This window comes from Genypterus blacodes, unplaced genomic scaffold (assembly GCF_046128005.1).
Source record: "Genypterus blacodes isolate CSIRO-AG114 ecotype Tasmania unplaced genomic scaffold, CSIRO-AGI_Gbla_v1 ptg000112l_1, whole genome shotgun sequence".
NCBI lineage: Eukaryota > Metazoa > Chordata > Actinopteri > Ophidiiformes > Ophidiidae > Genypterus > Genypterus blacodes.
The window spans coordinates 1527171-1546763 of NW_027466916.1; the positions used below are offsets into that span (position 1 = coordinate 1527171).

Here is a 19593-nt window from a genome sequence, read left to right on the forward strand (position 1 = left end):
TACATTTGCCATCGTGTTTGTGTGTCGGAAGGTCATCTTGAATTTTATATCCTGTGGACTAATACTGGAAGTACAAGAGAACCTTAGGTGTAGAAGCTGTAGCGCTTTTTTTTTTTTTGTTTGTTTCTCCACATTTTATCATGATTTGATTGAAGACATTTTACATTTACGTCTGTTTGTGTGGTGCAGTTGTGCCCAGTTTAAAATAAATGCCTGCCTTAAAAGGTAACGTTTGCTCTCACGTGACTCATTCTCACTCACACACTCTCACTCTCACTCTCACTCTCACTCTCACACACACACACACACACACACACACACACACACACACACACACACACACACACACACACACACACACACACACACACACACACACACACACACACACACACACACACAAAGCCATACTAGTGTAATACAAAAATATTTATGATGCATTTAAAAGAATGACAGCGGATGCATAGAAAAACAAAAGAAACAAGTTAAGGATTTCTACTGAACACTGAGATGTTCCTTAGCAGAGGCACCATGTGATCAGAGCTCATTCATTGAAGGGTGACAACATATGGATACAGTACATTTCCTGCAGCTGTAATGCTAAAACACTTGAAGTATTTCAGACAAAAGCTCTATTTCCATTTCCTCCATGCCCATTTCAGATGATAATGAATCACTTCTTCACTTTCTTTACATGATTAAGACCTGAAACCAACCCAAAGGTTTCATTTGAGAGACACAGAAGCAAAATGCTGCTATGGATGCAAATAAGATGAATAATAATAATATGTGCTATTGCTTTCCAAAGCTAAGACTTTGTTTATTTAAGAGGAGATGGATGAGAGAATGTGTTTGTTTAGATGACATTCGATTCAACTGTAAGCTGAGTATGAGGGTCACTGTTGGGAATTGTATTGTAGCATTTACTTTCAAATGTTATGAGAATTAAGTCAAAAGATGTCGGAATGTAGTGAGAATTCAAGCCACAATCATTCTATCGTCCTCTTATTTAAGTGTTCAACTTCTTGAGTGAGGACTTATTAGCACCAGATGATTATACACACACACACACACACACACACACACACACACACACACACACACACACACACACACACACACACACACACACACACACACACACACACACACACACACACACACACACACACACACACACACACACACAATTCCTCATCACATTTTGATCTCTTTTCCTCAACATCTCTTTAACACAACACACACATCCCATATGTGCCGACTGACACACAACCAAACCAAACTGTGATCTGTACCTGGCAGTGTAACCGTGCTCTGACACCAGGCCGCTCACAGATAAAGCATAGAATACTCACATCTTGGCATTTTAACAATTTGCTTGATTGAAATGCACACGGCCCCTATGTAATGTAGAGATTGTAACAAAACGCACAAAAAATACACACATGTATGACGTTGTTTCTTTGACTCTCAAACCGCAGCTTGAATACAAAAGAGCACCGATTACCTTTGCAGGCTGGTGTGCATAAATGTAAACACACACACACTTGTGTCGTTGCCACGTGAACAGCACTGTCATCTGTGCACACCAGCCCTGAACTATTATAGTCCATTAACGTCTTGGATTCCAAGCGCACCCAAAATAAGGAGGGTTACTTTGTTACACACAGTTAAGTGGAAACAAGTCCTTTAGCATCGCAGAGCCTAACAGGGGAAGCAACTGATTCAACAGCATCTTTAGTGACTTGACTACAGTAATGTCATACTGTACATTCGATGGCGTTTCTCATGTGCAAGGCGTGACCCCCCGGGGGGTTCCGGGTGGAGCTCACTTGTTGTCTCGGATGTAGACCAGGGAGGAGAGCAGCAGGAGCTCGGGCGGCTTGTGCAGCAGGATGAGGTTGTCGCTCCGCAGGCCGTCATAGTGCATCCAGCAGCCGTCGATCTGGAAGGCTGCAGAGTAGTGATGCTCCTCCTTGTTGAAGAGTGTGGCGCCCTCCAGCAGGTACCTGGGGGAACAACAGGCCGAGCCGGGTCAACTTCAGAACCACTGCATTGTTAAGCTCTCCAGGAGGTGAAGTAATGAACTCTGAACTTTCTACTTTGGTCATTTAAACAAAGTATAGTTCTACAGTGATCAGTAGAGTCTCATCCTTCCTCATTTCCTCTCTGTATTCCAGTGTGGAAGCTTCATCCTACCTGTGGTGAGACAGAGCCAGGTGGTATGGGACGTACGACAGCTCCTCTGACTTCCACTGCTGCATGTTGAGGATGACGAAAGGTGGAGGTCCGTGGCAGAAGAGCCTCTGAGAGAACTCCCTCAGCCCGTTGCACCTGAGACACGGAGGTCAAATTGTCAATGCACAGAAACGAGACTGGACTGATGAAGGAGGTCATGATTGCCCCGCCGCCCCCCCCCACGCTGTGCCTCACCCCAGTTCAGCGCAGAGGAGGATCTTGGGGTAGAAGAACTCGTCCACAGCCGACTGTATGTGGTCTCTGTGGGGCTGCTCGTGAGGGGGGCTGGGAGGAAACAGAGTGGAATTCAAGGAAATGGCGAATCATCTAACAACCCTCCATTCACACACCGACCCGTCTTACCTAATGTTGATGGTCCTCTTGATGTACTCCTGGTAGCGGCCCGGGCAGCTCCAGTTGGTGCACAGGCTCTCCTGCAGGGTGGACATCAGGTTCTCCAGGTTCTTGGTGAAGTTCTCGTGCTCGTTCCCGAACAGGTCGATCTCCAGGCTGGCCCTGTGGACCTCGGAGCGGTACTGTCTTTTGGACATCCGGTCCCAGATCCACAGAATCTTCACGGTGGTGTAATCGCAGCAGTCCATCAGGTAGAGGAAATGCTCCACGAACTGCTTGCCGAGGAAGACAGCCAGCTCCCGGGGGAAGCCGTGATTGTCCCGCAGGATCACGTAGAGGATCATGAGAAAGCCGTCGATGGTGCAGGTGTTCTTCAGGCTGATTTTGACGTACAGCGGCGTGCACGATATCGCCTTCCGTCCTGCCTTGATGTTGAAGACGCCCCCCCACGGGAGCACAGGCCTCCAGAAGGACCGCTCCGTCTCGTCATTGTTGTTGATGGAGGCACGAATCTCCTCAAACAACGTCTTCGATCTGAAGGGAGCGTAAACACACCATGATGAATCATGCAACATCTGAGTGTGGCTCGTTTGTTTCGGACGTGTTTACATTCGGAGGGAGGCTGTAACGCTGATTGTGTATAAGAGAACATGCAACGACAACTAGCTTACAATGGCGAATCGAGCCACAGATGGACTTAATCGGATAACATCAACTCTGCTCCAGGGAATAGACTGAACCCCCAAAACTAATCTGCTAGCTAAACAAAGCAGCAGCTGCTACCAACCTTTCGAAGTGGAAACTCTCCTCAGTGTTTGGGCTCAGAGGCTGCAGATCTTCATTTCCCCTCAGAACACTGTATCTACTCTCCATTGCTCTCCGTGTTTCTTCATGTCTCACCTCGGACTTGCAGCCAGACAGCCTCGGTGTAGAATTAGTCTGGCACTTTCTGGTGATTTCTACACCCGTGCACCTTTGCACAGATCAAAACACAAACCTTCCAGTCAGTGAACGTCAAGTTACGCCCATATAAACATTGCTGAGGCTTCCACACGGGAAGCCTGACCGTTTCAAACGCAACACTGCCACCTGCTGGGTTTCGGGGGAAATTACACCAACCCGAGTCAGATTTCGCGCATGGGTGGAAAAGTACAGGTCGTAATTCTATTGGTGCACGCTACCTGTCAATAATAATGCACGCTACCTGTCAATAATAAATCAGAGGTGTATGATTGGCTGCCACGCTGTTAACCACGCCTCCATGTCTTCGTACTTCCCACCAGTGAAGCCTGGCGCGCTTTCGATGCCATTCCCAAAAGGTAGTACGTCGATTTCCGACCGCAGTGCGTGGTTTGTGTATAGCGCGTACGTAACTACCCTAAATTTCTCTACACCGAAGAAAGTGAGCTTTTTCGAAAGCCGTCTGCTCACTTGGTCTCGGCACACAGAGAGCGGGAGTCTCACCGGCATTTTGGAAACCTGTCAGGCCTAAAGATGTCAGCAGCTCAAGTCATAAGTGGAAAAAAAGTTTCTGCGTAAGTTTCTCATTTTTATCCACGCACGTTAATGGGGGCGCCGCTTCCAAAATATGACGAAATATGTCAGAGTGCTAGGCAGCTAACTAGCGTCTAAGTTAGATATGGAACAACTTCAACTCTGACATATGTTCATTTTGTATATTGTAGTTGCAGCGTTTGTTGGTTGTTTCGTAAACATTTAGCCCTTTTTCTACTTTGCCAGGCGGCTCTGCGGTGTTGAATAGCTAATGCACGCTGCTCACCACGTGAATGAAGCCTGCCAGTATTAAACACAGTTAGTTATAATGTTAGACATCATGGTTGCTCCATGTCTTTGTATCCTGGCCACTTTGTGTGTTAGTTCCTCGGGTCAATGGCCGAGTTGTCGTGGTGCTACAGTGGTGATAATCAATAGATGAGGGGATGTTGGCATGTCCAGCTGTGTTATGTAAGCAGCTGTGTTGTTTGCACTCTAGCTCAGGTGAGTGAGGCCAACAGACATAAAGGGGTCAAAGGTCTGCAGCATTCTTTGAATATTTGTGTATAATTTGTAAATATGTAACATGAGTCAACATACGTCTTGATTCAAACCTGTTAATAGACACAAATGTAGTTGGATAAAGAGTGAAAAGCTTAATTAGACCAGCAGAGACTCACATTAGAGCGGCACATGCCTGTCACAGGACTGACAGCCTGCATCCTGTTACCCTCCCCTCAGTCTGCTCATTAGTTAATTGTTTGATGCAGGACAGACAGCCTCTGGTCTGGACACCCTGTCTCACTGTCTCACTGTCTCGGCTGCAGGAATGAAGCTGCACACACACACACACACACACACACACCAGTAAATATGCAACAAAACCTTATGTAATGAGGCCTTATTGATTTGTGTCCCCAGTAAAGTTCAGATAAGTTCAGATCTTAAGTCAAGCTTGTCTGGAACGTCGGGCCTCAATCAAAGAGCAACAAAAGCCTGTAGTGTAAATGTTTCTAGGAATATGACCTCTTTAGATGAGTGACAGGGAAGTGTACAACCTCCTATAATCAAATTTGGTAGTTTGAATCTGTGTAATCTTTATTTCATTGCATAATTAAAACACAGAGGCACTTCAGAAAACGTTGAGGTTTGTTTCAAAGTCCAGTCTCTGTATCTGACCTCAGGCTTTGATTAGTTCAGGGTATCATTGTGTCATGTCTCTGGGGTTCATGCTCAGCTGTTTCTCATCCCCCAGAACCTTAGAATGAACAAAGATGAGGTATACCAGAGCCAAAATGAGATCAATCACTGGGTTTGATTGTCAGTGATGAGGAGGCTCAGCATGGCAGACAGATTCATGTTAGAATGGCATGTGTAGAGATGTTAGGTACTCCTGTCCCTGTCTAAAAACACTGTCATGTTTGATTCTACGCCCTCAGGCAGGTGAGGGAGCGCCTGAAGAAAGATGTGGAGGAGATGAAGACAAAGGACGCCAACTTCAGACCCGGTCTAGTGGTTTTACAGGTCAGTGCATGAAGCATATGGATCATAGGTGGAGAGAATGTCCTTGACTTATACTTTAACAGTTGAGTGCATGGCAGTAAAGTGTCTCTCTGGTTTTTCAGGTTGGTGACCGTGACGACTCAAATCTCTACATCAACATGAAGTTGAAGGCAGCAGCTGAGGTAAAGAAGTTTAGCTTTGACTCTTCAGCCACTTGACTCTATGTACACGTACACTTGTGTTGCAACCATCTGTCCACATCCTGGGGCTAAACTCCTCTTTGTACACAGATTGGAATAAACGCCACACACGTGAGACTTCCCCAGACCGCCACGGAGGAGGAGGTGAGGAAGCCAAGGCCTCTGAATCTATTTTAAAGACACTCCTTGATTTTTGATCAGAGCAGGAGCCTGACTCACTTCCTTGCCTTGCAGGTGCTTCAGAGTGTCCAGGAGGTGAACGAGAACTCGTCCTTCCACGGCCTCATCGTCCAGCTGCCCTTAGACTCCATCCACAAGATCGACACAGAAAAGGTCACCAACGCCGTGGCCCCGGAGAAAGATGTAGACGGGTGAGCCAAGGACGAGCGTGTTCACTTAGGAAGTTTAGGAAGTCCTCAGTCTATCAGATAATGAGTGTAAGGTGTTGTTGTGCTTGTTGTGATCGCTGTCCAGGCTGACCAGCATCAACGCAGGGAAGCTCTCCCGTGGTGATCTGGGCGACTGCTTCATCCCCTGCACCCCAAACGGCTGCATGGAGCTGATCAGACAAACTGGTGAGCGGGACACTTCACTGAAGGAAAACTGAAACAACTATGGCTAAGATTTGTCACGGACTGATGGCGGAATTGCTTCTTCCCAGGCGTCTCTGTGTCGGGGAAGAGAGCGGTGGTGATCGGCCGCAGTAAGATTGTGGGCGCACCGATGCACGACCTGCTCCTGTGGAACCACGCCACCGTCACCACCTGTCACTCAAGGACGGCCGATCTTGCCGGGGAGGTAAATGATACGCCGCCGCCCTTTGATAGAAGCTGGTCTGAATCAAAACGCGCAAAGAGCTGTGATCTGAGTCTCAACAACGCCTGCAGAGTTTAAATGTGATATTTGCTGCCATCGTGTGGCTAAACGTGGTAATACAAGCCAGGTTTTAAACAACAAACTTAGCAGCAGTTGTTGTTGTTGTCATTACTAAAGTATTCAGTCATCGTTGTTGCTCTCCTTGTCCAGGTGGGTCGAGCAGACATCCTGGTTGTCGGCATCGGGAAAGCTGAGATGGTGAAAGGTGACTGGATCAAGAAGGGAGCCGTGGTCATCGACTGTGGCATCAACCAGATTCCAGGTTTGTCATCCATCAAATCCATTATCCATCACAATCTGGAGTTGTCCATCAAATATATTCCTGTTATTGACTTCATTCACTTTTCCCGGTCTGTGTTAGATGCCAGTAAGGCGAGTGGGAAGCGAGTGGTGGGAGACGTTCACTACGCCTCAGCCAAGGAGCAGGCGGGCTTCATCACGCCTGTGCCCGGGGGCGTCGGGCCCATGACCGTGGCCATGCTGATGGCGGTAAGATCCGTTTCCATAGCGACTTCTGAGGTGTAATGAGTGGGTTTTTTTCTGTTCCATCTGATGTGTGTGTGTGTGTGTGTGTGTGTGTGTGTGTGTGTGTGTGTGTGTGTGTGTGTGTGTGTGTGTGTGTGTGTGTGTGTGTGTGTGTGTGTGTGTGTGTGTGTGTGTGTGTGTGTGTGTGTGTGTGTGTGTGTGTGTGTGTGTGTGCGCAGAACACGGTGCTGAGTGCAAAGCGTTTCCAGGAGAACAATCAACCTGGGAAGTGGAACATCTCTTACACTAAGCTCAACCTGCTGAAGCCCGTGCCAAGGTCGGTCCCATTCTCTCCCCGAGTCCCATTTCCTCCCTCCCATAGCTCCTCCCATCTTACAGTCATGTGCTTATTTGTTCCACATTTCTGGATCTGTTTTTGTCTTCTTCGTGTCTTCCTGTGATCAGAGTAGTAACTGATTTGGGTGCGTTTTCTCTCTCAAACAGTGACATCACGATTTCCCGCTCTTGCATCCCCAAGCACATCGACTGCCTGGCAAAGGAGGTGGGTTTGCTCCCAGACGAGGTGGAGCTCTACGGCAAGACCAAGGCCAAGGTTCAGCTGGACATCATCAAGCGCCTGCGGGCCCAGCCGGACGGCAAATATGTGGTGGTGACCGGGTGAGCTGCCGGCCTGCAGGGTGGAGAGCTGCAGCTGCTCCTCCCTGCACACGGACACTGTGTCAATGGAAACACATTTGGTTATTGTGATAAACGTTAAACGATTCTGATGTCATTTACTCCGGATATGGAAGAGGGAACTAGATGCTTGGGCCGGTGGAAAGTTGATGTCTACCAGCCGCACTTGCAGGATGTTGGTGTCAGAGCCTGGTGATAAACAGGATGAAAGCTCATGAGGTTCCTCTGTGTGCAGCATTACTCCCACACCTCTGGGGGAAGGAAAGAGCACCACCACCATCGGCCTGGTCCAGGCCCTGGGGGCCCACATGAAGCTCAACGTGTTCGCCTGCGTCCGGCAGCCTTCACAGGGACCCACCTTTGGTATTAAAGGTGAGCTAGAGACGACACAGGCTGTTAGAATGTGCACTTTAACCTCTGAGGTCTCATAACATGTCATTGTAATGTCTGCCTTCAGGTGGCGCTGCAGGAGGAGGATACTCCCAGGTCATCCCCATGGAGGAGGTATGGCTCTGCTGATTAAAGCCAAACATTTAGATGAAAGCGCTGTCAGTTCATTTCACTCAATGCTCCTGTTGATTTCAGTTCAACCTCCATCTCACTGGAGACATTCACGCCATCACGGCTGCCAACAACTTGGTGGCTGCTGCCATCGACGCCCGTATATTCCACGAGTCCACACAGGCGGACAAGGTTGGGACAGGATTTCTTTTTTTTGGTTTGTTTTAATCAAAGATTCTAGCATTTACAAGCAGATGAATAAATTGTGGTTCTTCCTCGTCTTCTTCAGGCTCTGTTTAACCGCCTGCTCCCTCTCATCGGCGGTCAGAGGAAGTTCTCTCCCGTCCAGATCAACAGACTGAAGGTGAGTGAGCACGTTGTTCCCTCTCACCTCAGGGTTCAGAGGTCAGGACGTGTTTGACACTGACCCTCTCTGTACGCGCTCAGAGACTGGGCATCGAGAAGACGGATCCCTCCGCTCTGACTGAGGAGGAGAGGAGCCGCTTCGCCCGCCTGGACATGGACCCCACCTCCATCACCTGGCAGAGAGGTATGAACGCCATCATACCTCCTACAAGTCCGGTCTGAGGTCAGGCGCCTCAGCGGCTCTGTGGGATCCACACAGTTTAATAACACTTTGTTGTGTCTTCATCCAGTCATAGATACCAATGACAGATTCCTCAGGAAGATCACTATCGGCCAGTCGCCAACAGAAAAGGGATTCACCAGACAGGTAAATGCATAATGAGAGGATGACGATGATGCACTGAGCATGAAGATACTATTTACATTTAAAGTCCATATTTGTTAAGGAATTTATATTGTTTTTCCCACCGTAGACTGTATTTACCTTATCTGATCCCAGGTGCATTGTTGCTGAAGATAAATACATTCTCTCTGTCTGTCTCTCTCTCTCTCTCTGTCTGTCTCTCTGTCTGTCTGTCTCTCTGTCCTTCAGGCCCAGTTTGACATCACGGTTGCGAGTGAGATCATGGCGGTCCTGGCCCTCACTAGCAGCCTGGAGGACATGCGTGAGCGTCTGGCCAGGATGGTCGTCGCCACCAGCCGCAATGGGCAGCCAATCACCACAGAGGACCTGGTGAGGGGCTTCTAGTACACACACACACACATACACACTCACTCACTCACTCACTCACTCACTCACTCACTCACTCACTGCTGCAGCCTTCATCTCCTGTTAACCTCCATGTGATGTGCTCTTCCTCAGGGTGTGTCCGGGGCTCTAGCTGTGCTGATGAAGGACGCCATCAAGCCAAACCTCATGCAGACTTTAGAGGTGAGGGAAACACACGGCACACATGCAGACCTAGACAGGTCCTCAGACCAGAGCTTGTCTTTACTCTGTTCCGTAGAGACTTCTTTGGCTGCGTGCTTTGCTACCATCACATGTTCTTTCCCTCCATCTTCAGGGAAACCCTGTGTTCGTCCATGCCGGCCCCTTTGCCAACATCGCCCATGGCAACTCCTCCATCCTTGCTGATAAGATCGCTCTGAAGATGGTAGGACCTGATGGCTTCGTAGGTAAGTGGAGTTTAGATCAGCACCGGTCAGATCTGTTGCCTGTGCCTCTATAGAGTGTTCATGTAGAGGATCTAAATGCTCCTGCTCCTGATCCTTGACCTCACAGCTGCATGTTGTCACGGTAACTCTTGTGTCTGACAGTAACGGAGGCTGGCTTCGGTGCGGACATCGGCATGGAGAAGTTCTTCAACATCAAGTGCCGTTACTCCGGCCTGAGGCCCCACGTGGTGGTGCTGGTGGCCACAGTCCGAGCCCTGAAGATGCACGGAGGAGGACCCACAGTGAGACCTCATGTTGAACACCACACCCGCTTCCTCTGGGACAATACAGTCGACATTTAAACTTTTGTCCAAATTGTTGATTGATTTTCTTTTGTTCAGGTCACTGCTGGGATGCCTTTGCCTAAGGAATACGTGGAGGAGGTAAGGAACCAGACTCTCACTTCCTGTGGTTTATTGATGGTTTGTTATCAGTGGATCTGTTTCTCTGAAGCACCTGAGCGGTCGTACGCTGTTTGGACTTTGATACCCACGCGTGTAATGCAGGGGATTCACGTGTGTGTGTGTGTGTGTTTAGAACCTGGAGCTGCTGGAGGAGGGCTGCAGCAACCTGAAGAAGCAGATAGAGAACGCCATGCACTTTGGCGTGCCTGTGGTGGTCGCTGTCAACGTTTTCAAGTGAGCGTTGGATGATGAGATGGTTGTGTAACATCTCACTGACACAAACACAAAGAGTTCACTTTTTTTGGGACATGACGGTTGGATCCTCACTGTTGACTCCTCCTGCAGGACGGACACCATCGCTGAGCTGGATCTGATCTGCAGCATCTCCAAGAGCGCGGGAGCCTTCGACGCCGTGCACTGCACCCACTGGGCCGAGGGCGGCGCAGGCACTGTGGCCCTGGGCGAGGCTGTCCAGAGGGCCAGCGACGCTCCCAACAACTTCAGGTTCCTCTATGATCTAGAGGTAAACAGGCTCTCATTTTAACCTGTGACGTCCAGAGTGTTTGGATTTGTTCCTCCAGATATCTGTACCTGATGGAAAGTCTACAAATGTCATTATCTGCGTATTTTTAATTCCACTTCAGCTCCCTATCGCCGACAAGATTCGTATAATTGCCCAGAAGATTTACGGAGCGGACGACATCGAGCTGCTCCCAGAGGCCCAACACAAGGTGGAGCTGTACACCAAACAGGTAAACTCCGCCCGACCCGTTGTTCTCCTGCTGCCAAAGGAGATGAGCCTCTGTAAGCTTTGCCTGTCTTCCTCTCCCCTCAGGGTTTCGCCGGTCTGCCCATTTGCATGGCAAAGACGCACCTGTCGCTCTCACACGAAGCGGACAAGAAGGGTGTGCCCAGAGGTTACACCCTGCCCATCAGAGACATCAGGGTCAGCGCCGGCGCCGGCTTTCTCTTCCCCCTCGTGGGCACGGTAAGCATGCAGCGTCCGTCACAAAGCACGAGTCCCCACATGGCCTTAAAGATGGCGTTCACACCTGGAGACAGCTTGTATCCGACTCTTCCTCCTTGTGGTGTTCCTCTCCTAGATGCCTACGATCCCCGGTCTGCCCACCAGGCCGTGTTTCTACGACATCGACCTGGACCCTGAGACTGAACAGGTCAACGGTCTCTTCTGAAGCTGCACTCTGAGTCTGAAGTCGCCCTCAGCTCAGCACTGATCCACATTTCAATCTCCTGTGGTCCCTCGTATCCATCTTCTCTCTTCCTCAGCGAGGCGTGACTCCTCATCACTCTCGCTGAGCTTTAATGAAATCTGACTGAGCGATAAGCGGAGGCGTCTCGCTCTCTCCTGCTGCTGTTTGGGTTCTTTGCTCAGGCACTGACGTCTGTAAATCATTCATTTGCTCCGCAGAGATTGCGGCTGACAGGTGAATCTAAACGGCTACACAGTTTAACCTGACACCACTTCCTCCCTGTGATAAAGTCTTCACAAGCTCGACCTTATAGATCCTTTCAGTCCCCGGCTGCATTATGTTTACATCCCAGAGCTCCCAATGACCATCAGATACTCGTTGGTACCTGGAGAGGGAGATCTGGATTCTTGCACTGTGTATCTGTGTGAACTACACTGGACCTCCACTGACATGTGTGTGTCTTTATTATATAGAAACAGAGTCGACCTAATGCACGCTTCTATGCTGGAGGGATCTTTGTGTTTCTGTTACGCTGTCTTTAACTGTCTCTGTGTCGATACTGTGAATCAGTGTTCTTGACAATTTTAGAAAAGATGAAATAAAATCTTAACCTAAGCAACATGACGCTCCTTTGTCTCTGTTCTTTAATCGTGTGTGTGTGTGTTTGTTCATCATGCTATCTGTCCTGTGACACACTCAGGACTGTTTCCTCACACACTTTGCTTCAAAGCCTCTTTCCTGCAGTGGCTGTCTCACTGACTTGGGAGCATGGATGGCAAATTTCTTGCAGCGTGTAACGCGTCAGTCATGGCATCGCCATGGAAACACATTTGCAGCGTTGCCGTTGAGCTGGACTCTTCGGCACAGAGATACGGATGAGGAGCGGCAGGACTCGACACACATCTCTGTTTTCTGACGGGTGAGAAACAAATTTTCCATTCTGATCCACTTCACTCATGTTGACTTCCAAGTGTTCAGTCAAACCCTCCAGCTGTGCAGCCTGCATCTGGAGACTTAGACTGCAACATGACAGTGAATATGATTTGATACGAGCACTAAAATGTTTACACTTTACATGAGACGGTGACTTAAAAGTGTAGAGAATGTTTGTCCGCTTTGCCTGAAGCAGCAGATCATGACTGAGGCTGAGTGACTCACTGAGGCTCAGCTGCTCATGAGCACCAGCAGGTGTAACAAAGTAGACCTGCATCAGGTGATGTCATCATTTATGGCAAAGACTTTGATTCAACCATTCTCTGATCACCACAGGCGACTCTGACTCTGGAGATCCTACATGTCGGTGCCAGATGCTCAGACAGGATGTGGTTCGGTGAAGGTGATGCTGAGGAGGAAGCTGACGGCTCCTCTGCTGGGAAGCTCAAGGATCAAGACAGGAAGCAGGAGATTCCAAGTGTGCGGCCCCGATGGATCAGACCACAGCTGCACTTTGATGGGAATCCCCACAGGAGGCTGCAAGGGGACCAGCGGGGGAGAAGGTGGGGTGACAGAATCTGCCATGGACTCGTCTGTGAGACCTGTCGGAGCTCCCAAGTCACCCGCCACGAGAACCGGAGTTGACCGCTGGGAGAGAAATCCGTTGGCAAGGAGACTCAGAGCTTTCACGCCGGTGAGCTGCTGCACCTGTGCACAGGGACCCGAGGAGAGGGGCGGTGGGGGCGAAGGTCACACCGTCACGGCCTTCAGCAGGGAGACCAGAGACTCTCTGGAGTTACCGGCTCAGTCTGCTGCAGGATGCCGCCTCTCAGACTCAGAACGTGAGAAAAGACAAAGTAACAAGAAGATCTTTAAACTCCTCACACGACTCATTGGTCCTCTGAAACCTCAGTCAAACCCAAACTCACCAGGAGGGGAGGTTGCGTGTGTGCGGTCCAGAAGCTGGAAGCACCCAAAGGCGCTGTGGGGGTATAGAACCAAGAAGCCTTCTCCTTTCTACCAGGAGCGTATTGGAGCAGCCGAGGAGTTTGTGCAGGAGGAGATGATCGTACTGGGGGCCCCCGTGTGCGCCGTGATGAAGGTCGGTGATGGATCTCCTCACACTCCTCCTCCTCCAGGTGTGAGTAACGGCTTCAGAGTGACCGCAGGGTCTCAGGAGCTTCAGCTGATCCCACAGGTTTTGCTGGATCACTGCGGTGCCTGGAACGGACCTTGGAGCCTGGAGGTTGGCGGATGTGAAAATATGGAACAGGACTCAAACCGGATTCACCACAACGCCTCCGGAGGAAGAGAAGATCTGTGGGTAAACAAAACACCAGAGGGCGCTGTGATGGATAATATAAACCTGGACATGTTTGATGATGATGATGAAGATGAGGTGCAATCTGAGCTGCTTGAAGCTGCGAGCTCTGTGGTTCAGGCGGCAATAAAAGCTGCTCTGAACCAGTTTAACAGGGACGCCACTTCCTGTCTAGATCAGTGGGACTGCAGGTGGAGTCTGAGCGCACAGAGGACTTGCTGATGTTTGAAGGATCCACACAGTGTCGATCCATGCTTCGTCTTTCTTGTGTGATTTGTTGTTGTATGTTTGTAATAATCTGTGTGTGTGTGTAGCACCTTTGGTCACATGACTGTAACCCAAAGTGCTTTTACATCTGAGAGGTGGAATTAAATGCTGTTGGATGTTTCACTGATCTTCTCCCTCACGTTGCAACGCTGAGTCATTTGTTCTGACCCATCAGCAGAGGTGAGGCTTTACTGTCCTATCCACCGTCACTGAAAAACTGCCGGAGTCCCCGTTTCACCTTTCACGTGACAACTCAGACCTCAGACGATCCATACACACAGAGGCGTGGCACATCCTGTCTCCAGTCTGCACGGAGGTACACCCGTCACCCAAACCTCACCTGATCTGCCACCTTCGTCAAATCAGGTACGGCTGTCACTTATCCTTCAGCTCATGTTAGAACAGAGAGAATAGACCAATCAGACACCCCTCCCCCTCCCCCAGCCTTTCAGGTTTCTACCCCGGGTATGTACAGTATGTTGTCGTACTTTATTATTGCTGGGAGAGTAACGAGTTTTCCATCATCTCACTGTTTCTGTTGGCAGTTCCTTCTGTGCGACCTGACAACATAAATCTAAATGTTTGACAGAGGCATCACCTGGATTTATCGTGCAAAACTGGTTTTATTTCATGCACATTATATCACATTCATGTTTCCTCTTCAATCTTATCTTGAATGAGGACACATTTACCCTCTTCACTCTCATATTTATTATATGTTATATAACTTCCCACTCATTCAAAACCTTCACAACTAAGTGGGACAATATTTTTGTCTTTTGTCTTTCCATCACAGGAACAGGCGAGTCCATTTGCTTCTACACACGAGTGAAGACGGCCTATCATGAGTTTGTGTGTGGAGTTGACATTTTGGCAGAGGGAAGTTTCACAGATGTGAAGTGGAAATTTCTGGCGGTGGCACAGGGGAGAGAGAGAGTGACGAACACGGGAGAGGTAGAGAGAGTGAGAAACACGGGAGAGGTAGAGAGAGTGAGAAACACGGGACAGGTAGAGAGAGTGAGAAACACAGGAGAGGTAGAGAGAGTGAGAAACACGGGACAGGTAGAGAGAGTGAGAAACACGGGAGAGGTAGAGAGTGAGAAACACGGGAGAGGTAGAGAGAGTGAGAAACACGGGACAGGTAGAGAGAGTGAGAAACACGGGAGAGGTAGAGAGTGAGAAACACGGGACAGGTAAAGAGAGTGAGAAATACTGGACAAGTGGAGAGAGTGAGAAACACGGGAGAGGTAGAGAGAGTGAGAAACACGGGAGAGGTAGAGTGAGTGAGAAACACGGGACAGGTAGAGAGAGTGAGAAACACAGGAGAGGTAGAGAGAGTGAGAAACACGGGACAGGTAGAGAGAGTGAGAAACACGGGAGAGGTAGAGAGTGAGAAACACGGGAGAGGTAGAGAGAGTGAGAAACACGGGACAGGTAGAGAGAGTGAGAAACACGGGAGAGGTAGAGAGTGAGAAACACGGGACAGGTAAAGAGAGTGAGAAATACTGGACAAGTGGAGAGAGTGAGAAACACGGGAGAGGTAGAGAGAGTGAGAAACACGGGAGAGGTAGAGAGAGTGAGAAACACGGGACAGGTAGAGAGAGTGAGAAACACAGGAGAGGTAGAGAGAGTGAGAAACACGGGACAGGTAGAGAGAGTGAGAAACACGGGAGAGGTAGAGAGTGAGAAACACGGGAGAGGTAGAGAGAGTGAGAAACACGGGACAGGTAGAGAGAGTGAGAAACACGGGAGAGGTAGAGAGTGAGAAACACGGGACAGGTAAAGAGAGTGAGAAATACTGGACAAGTGGAGAGAGTGAGAAACACGGGAGAGGTAGAGAGAGTGAGAAACACGGGAGAGGTAGAGTGAGTGAGACACACGGGAGAGGTAGAGAGAGTGAGAAACACAGGAGAGGTAGAGAGAGTGAGAAACACGGGACAGGTAGAGAGAGTGAGAAACACAGGAGAGGTAGAGAGAGTGAGAAACACGGGAGAGGTAGAGAGAGTGAGACACACGGGAGAGGTAGAGAGAAGAGGTAGAGAGAGTGACTCCCATGGAGCAGTTGGGGGTTCAGTGCCTTGCTCATGTGCACCTCAGCAGTGCTCAGTGCTCTGGAGGCACTGCGCAACTCACTGCCTACCAGTCTTACTTACTTGGTCCACAGGGGGACTCGAACTGGCGACCCTCCAGTTGCCAGCACTGTCTCACTACGGACTGAGCTACTGCAGCGAGAGTGAGAAACACCCAAATGTATTCATGTTGAATTATTAGACGCTGCACGTCTTCAAATACAGATAATACCAACATACTTGCATTTTCCGGAGTAGTTTATTTTCTGTTTATTCTTTGTTTTCCATACATTATTACAGATGGAAGAGATTTCTTCATTTGAGATATCATTTATCATTTGTCACGTCCTTTGTTTTTCCCTTTGTCCTCAGGGGGACCACGTCCTTTTTCTCCTCCTCCTCCACCTCCTCCGCCTCCTCCTCCGCCCTTGTTCTTTTTGCCACGTCCCTTTCCTTTGCCCCCCTCCTCATCCTGCAAGAAGCCATATAGAACAAGGATTAAAATGGTTTTCCACACCACAGACACCACAGACTGATAAAAGGAGGCATCCTGTCAAACACAACATCTAATCAAAACCAAAGTGTTGAAGCAGATGAGTCTAACAAGCAGAGCATGCATCAGTGAGAGGGAAGATGTCTTACTCCTGAACTGGAGTCTCCTCCTGCATCTTCAGGGCGTTTGCCTTCATCTTGCCTTTTATCGCCTGTGAGGGTAAGACAAACCACAAAGACACATATGCATGAATTGAGACACAAACAAACGGTAGGAAAAACAAAGGGAGATAATGAACACAACAGCTGAAATACACACATGATGGAAGACTTTACTGAAATACTGTGATTGCTGAACAAAGAGAACAAATAGAAATAAACCCTCAAAATGCCTGTGTGCACCTACAGTATAATGTCAAAGCTCTCTAAAGCATTGCAGCAGAGTTTTAGCATCACATTTACTATTCAAAGTTTTGCACATTTAAAGGAAATTGCTTTTCGAAGCATCACTAAAAACCTGCTGGACTAATAAAGGAGGCTTACTGTCAGACATGGTGATTGGTCCTGGTAGTTACAGCAGAGAAAACTGTTGGATAAAGACAAAGATGATTAAAATGTCATTCAGTTCAATATAATTCATCAGAAATATTGATGCTACATACCTGGTGTAAGAATGGTACTGGCGGTATCTGATCGAGTGTAATGCGTGTGTATTTATAAGGCGTCCGTGAGATGAATAATGTGAGCCACACCCACAGCTCATCAGTTTAGGAGTCCACCTGTCATTGTTTGATTGCTGCAGGACAGGTAAAAATGTTGTTGTGCTCCACAAACATGTGGCGGTTTGTCTGTTTGTGGCCTTAGCCTCATCGCGTGTCACACTGCCTTTGTTCCGCTCCAAATATTTACCTGGTGATGCATGAAGTTGTGACTGCAGTTAAAATGGTTTTGAGGTGCAGAAACAACAAGAACACAGATGTGTCCTAAGATAAAATGGAGTTTATGTTACGCCGTTTCTGTAAATTATCTCTGACCAAGTTAACGGTCATATTCAATGCCATCATTCCAGACAGCATCGCTTGTTTCTGATATTTAAAATGAGGTATAATTATTTGCTGAAGCTTGAAGTGTGAGTCTAATTGTGGACAAACGTCTCCACCACAGCAGGATTGCAGGCAGGCATGGCACATGACGACAAAAACAACAATAACTACATCAGATTATTATGCATGTTTCTGATGTTTGTATGAGTTTGGTTGGGATGTCATGACTCTGCTGACCTTTAATCCATGAGAAGAAGAAGTGATTTGGGGGACTTGAGTGAGTATTGGAAGGTACAGTGAGGAAGATGATTTCATATCTGTTACATCTAAGCATTATCTTTCATTTGTAAGCGTTCCCATGCGGATGCCTGTGTTGTCTTCCAGTCAGGTCTCCTTCTGCTTCCTATATCACAAATCACGAGTTTTGACAAGTTTGTTACAAAAACCTATTATTATCATTCTGAGTTTGTCGTTGAGGCGAAACCCTGCAGCACAGTAAAGCCCTCCCAATCTATTCATGACCCCACAGATCCTTCTCATACTTTTTGTATGTCCTCTTCAAACAATGGCTCTTAATCTTGTTTAGTAGTTCTTCATTTTCAAGCCTTTTCTGTCTGACTGTTTTTGGGAGTGTGTGTGTGTGTGTGTGTGTGTGTGTATTCGAGGTCACACTCTCTTGACTCATAGTGTTGTGACGGCCGCACCTGAAGCATGGGTGGTGCAGCGCTGCTTTGGGTGCTGCCATCATAACACGGTGAGACAAGCACAACAATAGTAACACTGCTTTCACTGCCTTCTCAGGAAACCAAACCTGTTTGCTTGCACCTAAATAAGAGCCTCTGAGTCACAACTTAGATCATCAACACATCCAAAATATGAGCTGCAGGAGTGAAAACGTACAACCGCAAGTGTCCTCAAATTAGCGTTTCACTCTTTCACGTGTTAGGAAATGAAATATGCCAAACTACTGACTGCTGATGTTGTATCAGTATCCTAGTGTTCTGCATCGCTACCTTTTAAATATGAAATGAATCGGAGCCTACAGGTTAACTCGATGTGACCCAGAATGAACCGGAGCCAGACTCTGTGCTCCATTCAACCAGGAAGCAGCAAGGCAGTTTCAGTAAAGTTTTCAGCTTTAATACAGGCTACAAATATAGGAGGGATGAAGTAAAGTTTACAGCTAATACTTCAATCAAATCAACTGTAAATGAACAGGCAAAGGAAATAAAGCTGCAGCCAACTGGGGTCATTGTTTGGATCCTGTTTGTATTGACTCGTTGTTACTAGGCAACCATCTGTATGAGGATCAATTTGATACATAGTTTCTTTTGCATTTCAACAAACCAAACTTAACACCCTAATATATATATCTACTGTAGGCAGTTGGTGCTTCATTCTTTCTATCATTCATACAAAAGCGGCCCGAAGCGGAGGAAAAGAAGTTGGACCCGCTTGCGCCATGTCTGTTTGTCTCCTTACATAAGAAGACGGTGTTCGAGTCCCCAGTTGTTAGGCGGGTGGTGCCCCCTAGTGGACACAAGGGAGAGCGGCGCCTCATCTCTGCAGCAGCAGCGTTAAACACGATGACATGATGGTGAATGCAGCTGATGTTGAGGTAGGTCAGTGAATGCGTCATTTGGCGAAAATTGCTGTTTTACTACCCAAAAGAACTAATCTGTTTGTTTTAATCCCATTTTCACGCAAACAAAATTAAACTGTTATGTGAGACATTATGAGGTTTGAGTTTTCAGTTTACGATGTTTTGACTTTCAACTGAGCAACAATGTACTTAGTGTCGGGTTTCATTTGGCTCTTTATTTTTTATATGGTTATGGTTAGGGTTTGCTTAGGGCCATGTAGCTTAAACTGTATATGAACTAAATCCACCTTCCACAGATCTGTAACACAGATCATATGCAGTGCTGTGGGCCATGAGGCAGTA

General features: G+C 48.1%; 2 protein-coding genes across 3 annotated transcripts; one reads left to right on the forward strand and one right to left on the reverse strand.

Moving 5' to 3' along the window:
- Nucleotides 1-416: 416 nt before the first annotated feature.
- Nucleotides 417-3631, reverse strand: dorip1 (dopamine receptor interacting protein 1). 2 transcript variants are annotated; one of them, XM_076161649.1, is made up of 5 exons: nt 3380-3630; nt 2602-3126; nt 2434-2523; nt 2200-2334; nt 417-2009 (listed from the first exon to the last, which is right to left on the reverse strand). In XM_076161649.1, the coding sequence occupies exons 1-5, from the start codon at nt 3463-3465 to the stop codon at nt 1829-1831; spliced, it is 1017 nt and encodes a 338-aa protein (XP_076017764.1). In that variant the 5' UTR covers nt 3466-3630; the 3' UTR covers nt 417-1828. The 2 variants fall into 2 exon arrangements, with proteins under 2 accessions (XP_076017764.1, XP_076017765.1); XM_076161650.1 differs by lacking the exon at nt 2434-2523 and having other exon boundaries at nt 3380-3631.
- Nucleotides 3632-3977: 346 nt separating this feature from the next.
- Nucleotides 3978-12144, forward strand: LOC143009611 (C-1-tetrahydrofolate synthase, cytoplasmic-like). The gene is made up of 27 exons (XM_076161659.1): nt 3978-4127; nt 5526-5610; nt 5712-5771; nt 5880-5933; nt 6024-6160; nt 6264-6364; nt 6451-6587; nt 6816-6927; nt 7027-7154; nt 7370-7467; nt 7635-7808; nt 8062-8198; nt 8284-8330; nt 8412-8519; nt 8617-8691; nt 8775-8877; nt 8984-9060; nt 9286-9426; nt 9556-9624; nt 9758-9869; nt 10011-10150; nt 10250-10291; nt 10446-10546; nt 10658-10835; nt 10957-11064; nt 11148-11300; nt 11416-12144. The coding sequence occupies exons 1-27, from the start codon at nt 4087-4089 to the stop codon at nt 11503-11505; spliced, it is 2808 nt and encodes a 935-aa protein (XP_076017774.1). The 5' UTR covers nt 3978-4086; the 3' UTR covers nt 11506-12144.
- The last annotated feature ends 7449 nt before the right edge of the window (nt 12145-19593 follow it).